Below are 3,463 nucleotides of genomic sequence, written 5' to 3' on the forward strand. Positions count from 1 at the left end.
AAAGTAAATAATTTAGGGGAGACAATTCGATCCCACTGTGTCCTTTATGGCCTAATTATACTGTAACACTTTCTCCATATCACTCCTCGCGCATATCACATTGCTTCTTTATTTAATCACTCCCACTCTCAGTATTCTTATAGTGCTCATCACTCCACATGCATGTGCTCAATTTGTTTTCTCCAAATGCTATTTTCATTTAACACGCTTTGGAGTACCAAGAGTATGATCACAACATTACCAAATTATAAGCGGCACAGTTAGTGGCGTTGCTCTCGGTTTCATGGATATAACAACACCCTTGGAGAGCTTCAACAAGGCCTTCACTCTCAAACCAGCTTGCCAAGCCTGAGGCAGTCTAGCTCCTCAGTTGTTGCCATTGAGAAGCAGCTGCTAGCTTAGCCACCTCTCAGAAATGAAGATGAAGATTGGCAAGGCCCCAGTGCTCCTGAAGAAGGCGGCGGCTATCCGCAAAAGCAAGACCGGCGTCGTCATGGCCAGGCTCCGCATCCTCACCTCGCCCCACCGCAGGATGGCCACGATCGGCGCCATCTCTCACAGGATCCACACTCTCATTGTGGAAAATCAGGAGAAGGGTGCCAAGGTGGACTACCACAAGACCTTGGTCCGCAAGGTCGAGAGGCAGGCATGCCATGGGATGGTTGATGATCTGTTTCACCATCTAGCACAGTTTGATGAAGATGATGGTGTTGGTGGCTGTCCTAACTGGACACTTCACCCGATCTTCAGCGACGGTGATAATTGTTGTTACACTTATGGGTATGACGACAATGACGATGATGAAGATGAACCCTCGGTGGTGGATGCAATTAGGAGCAACCAGGAGGCTGCGGAGTTGGCATTCAACATGGACGACGATATCGACCAGGCTGCTTAAATGTTCATCAGAAGGTTCCGTGAGCAGATGAACAAGAGCTTTTGATGAGGTTTCATTCCATATGTACCTTACACGAGTGTTACCACTAAATAGGTGACACTAGGGAGTGAGATCGATGCCATAGATAGACTGGGACGAGTGGGCGCATGAACTTGCATGTGTGTCCATTTTCACGATAGGAGATTTTTGCAGGAGTCCCAAGTTAGAAGTTTTGACAGATATCTACATGCTAAAATGTGTACTTCTTTGTGTGCCGCAAAGAAAAGAAAAAGTCTATCTAGAGCACTTTAGCAAAACTGAAAGAAAAACACTAAATGATTTTTTTAGACTGCAAATCTTTTTCTAAATTGTTTGATCTTGATTCAACGTATCTTGAGTTCCACAGCTACTAAAAAAGGATCACCGCTGCTAGCATATACTATCTAGAAAAGTTTGATTAGCCTCCACCCGTAATCCCTACTTTGGTTAGCCGGCTTCAATGTGTTGATGCTAGCCCGCCATACAATGGTTGCATCAAGATCGGGGCAGGACCCAGACACTACCGGAACAGGGGGGGCTATCCCGACGGCCGAAACAATGCCGACAGCGCCCGTCAGCCTATTCAGAGCTATGCCGACAACCGGGTCCAGGCTTCGGGCTACCAACCAAGCCTGTTAGAGAGTACGGGGCGTTCGCAGCCTCCCTTAGCCCGCCAGCATGTTGTAAGTACTTCCCTCTTATCTTCTTTCTCTCTAACCTTCTCAGTTTATTTTCAGCATTGCCCACTTAAAAACAACCTAAATTTTGTAGGCATATAAGGCCTTTGTCGAGCATAGGAATCTCGAGGTGCGGGAGTACTTGCAACGAGTGAAGGCAAACGATGATTACAACCGTCAGATGATGACGGTTAGTTTTGCCCTCTTAAAACCAAGCTAAATTTTCACTTTCATTTCTTCTGACCTTCTAATTTGCTTGTTTAATTAACATCCAGGCTATGTTGGCATCTTGGACTAACCGCACGGATCCACCACAAATGGGACCCGCACCAACACCTGCGGGAGAACCCCCACACGTTCCCACGTTCGATGAATGGGTGGCACTAGGCAGTGATACTCCGGTAGTACATTTGCCTAACTGCTGTCAAACTAGTTCTCGTTCATTCAACACTATCATATCATATTTACCGTTAGAATCTCTTCTCAAACATGTAGGGGACCGGTGGCTCGACTCCTGCTTCGTTGACCCCAATCACTCCGATCTGGCAGAGTGGTGCTGGTCTTGGCGGTGGCGGTCTTGGCGGTGGCTTTCTTGGCTGATGTGTTTCGACGATGATGATGTTGAGGATCTTTAGATGATGAACTTTAGTATCTTTAGATGATGAACTTGAGTATCTTTAGATGATGATGATGATCTTGAGTATCTCTATGATGATGAACTTGATGATGATCTATTGATCTGTCTTATTTCTGTGTGTATATGGATATTGTCATATTTTCTGGTTTTTAAAGCTGTCAAATTGAATTGAAACAGAGAAAACAGAGCAAATTTTAAAAAATAGAACAACATAGCTATGTCCAGGAGCGCCCAGCGGCCGCCACGTGACCGAGGTATGCCGACGGCCTGGCCGTCAGCATACCTCTACCATGTGGCAGCTCGCGGTTCGTCAGCGTGTTTGACGGCGCCGTCGGTTGCTGTCAGGTGATAATCTCTGCCAACGGTGCATATATGCCGACGGCCGTACGGACGCCGTCGGCATATATGCCTATGCCGACGGCTTCACTATGCCGAGTCTGACACAACTACGCTGACGTGATCTACCCCGACGGGTGTATGCCGACGATGGCCGTCGGCATAGACCTAAGCCGACGGTGGAGGGCCTATGCCGACGGCTGGAGGCCGTCGGCTTAGGGGGGGGGGGGGCAGTCCGGTAGTGAGGCAAGACGGATGCCAAACACTAGCTACAGTACTAAACAATGCAAATTTTGCTATAGTGAGGGAAGGAACCCAACTTCATGACCCATGTCACCGCCGACATGTCTCTGCCATTGCTGCTATACCTACCCCTCTGCTACACAACCAAAGCTATTGCAGGATCGACCACTCGAATATCTCTCTTAGAGAGTTCCTGTTTTCGGCTAGGCCACCTCCATTGCTTACAATTCTTGGAGGGTCTGACCAGACGCATTGTCAGGTATTCGATAAGGCTTGGCTCCCTCCCCCTTAGTATCTCTAAACTCGGGGGCTCTTGTTAATCTTGAACCCTAATACGTCTCCAACGTATCTACTTTTCCAAACACTTTTCCATTGTTTTGGACTCTAACTTGCATGATTTGAATGGAACTAACCCGGACTGACGCTGTTTTCAGCAGAATTGCCATGGTGTTATTTTTGTGCAGAAATAAAAGTTCTCGAAATGACCTGAAAATCAACGGAGAATATTTTTGGAATATATAAAAAATACTGGCGAAATAATCAAGGCTAGGGGGCCCACACCCTGTCCACGAGGGTGGGGGGCGCGCCTACCCCCCGGGGCGCGCCCCCCTGCCTCATGGCCCCCCTGGAGCTCCACCGACTGATACGTCTCCA

The 3,463-nt window shown here is 47.9% G+C and overlaps 1 protein-coding gene across 1 annotated transcript; it reads left to right on the forward strand.

Annotated features, from left to right (window-relative positions):
- The first annotated feature begins 278 nt into the window (after positions 1-278).
- On the forward strand, positions 279-1,224 carry LOC125529614 (uncharacterized). Its single transcript, XM_048694028.2, has one exon. It carries the CDS (start codon positions 416-418, stop codon positions 896-898), a length of 483 nt encoding a protein of 160 aa, XP_048549985.2. The 5' UTR covers positions 279-415; the 3' UTR covers positions 899-1,224.
- Positions 1,225-3,463: the final 2,239 nt, after the last annotated feature.

This window comes from Triticum urartu, chromosome 5A, assembly GCF_056163025.1.
Source record: "Triticum urartu cultivar PI428250 chromosome 5A, HENAU_Tu73, whole genome shotgun sequence".
NCBI classification, from domain to species: Eukaryota; Viridiplantae; Streptophyta; class Magnoliopsida; order Poales; family Poaceae; genus Triticum; species Triticum urartu.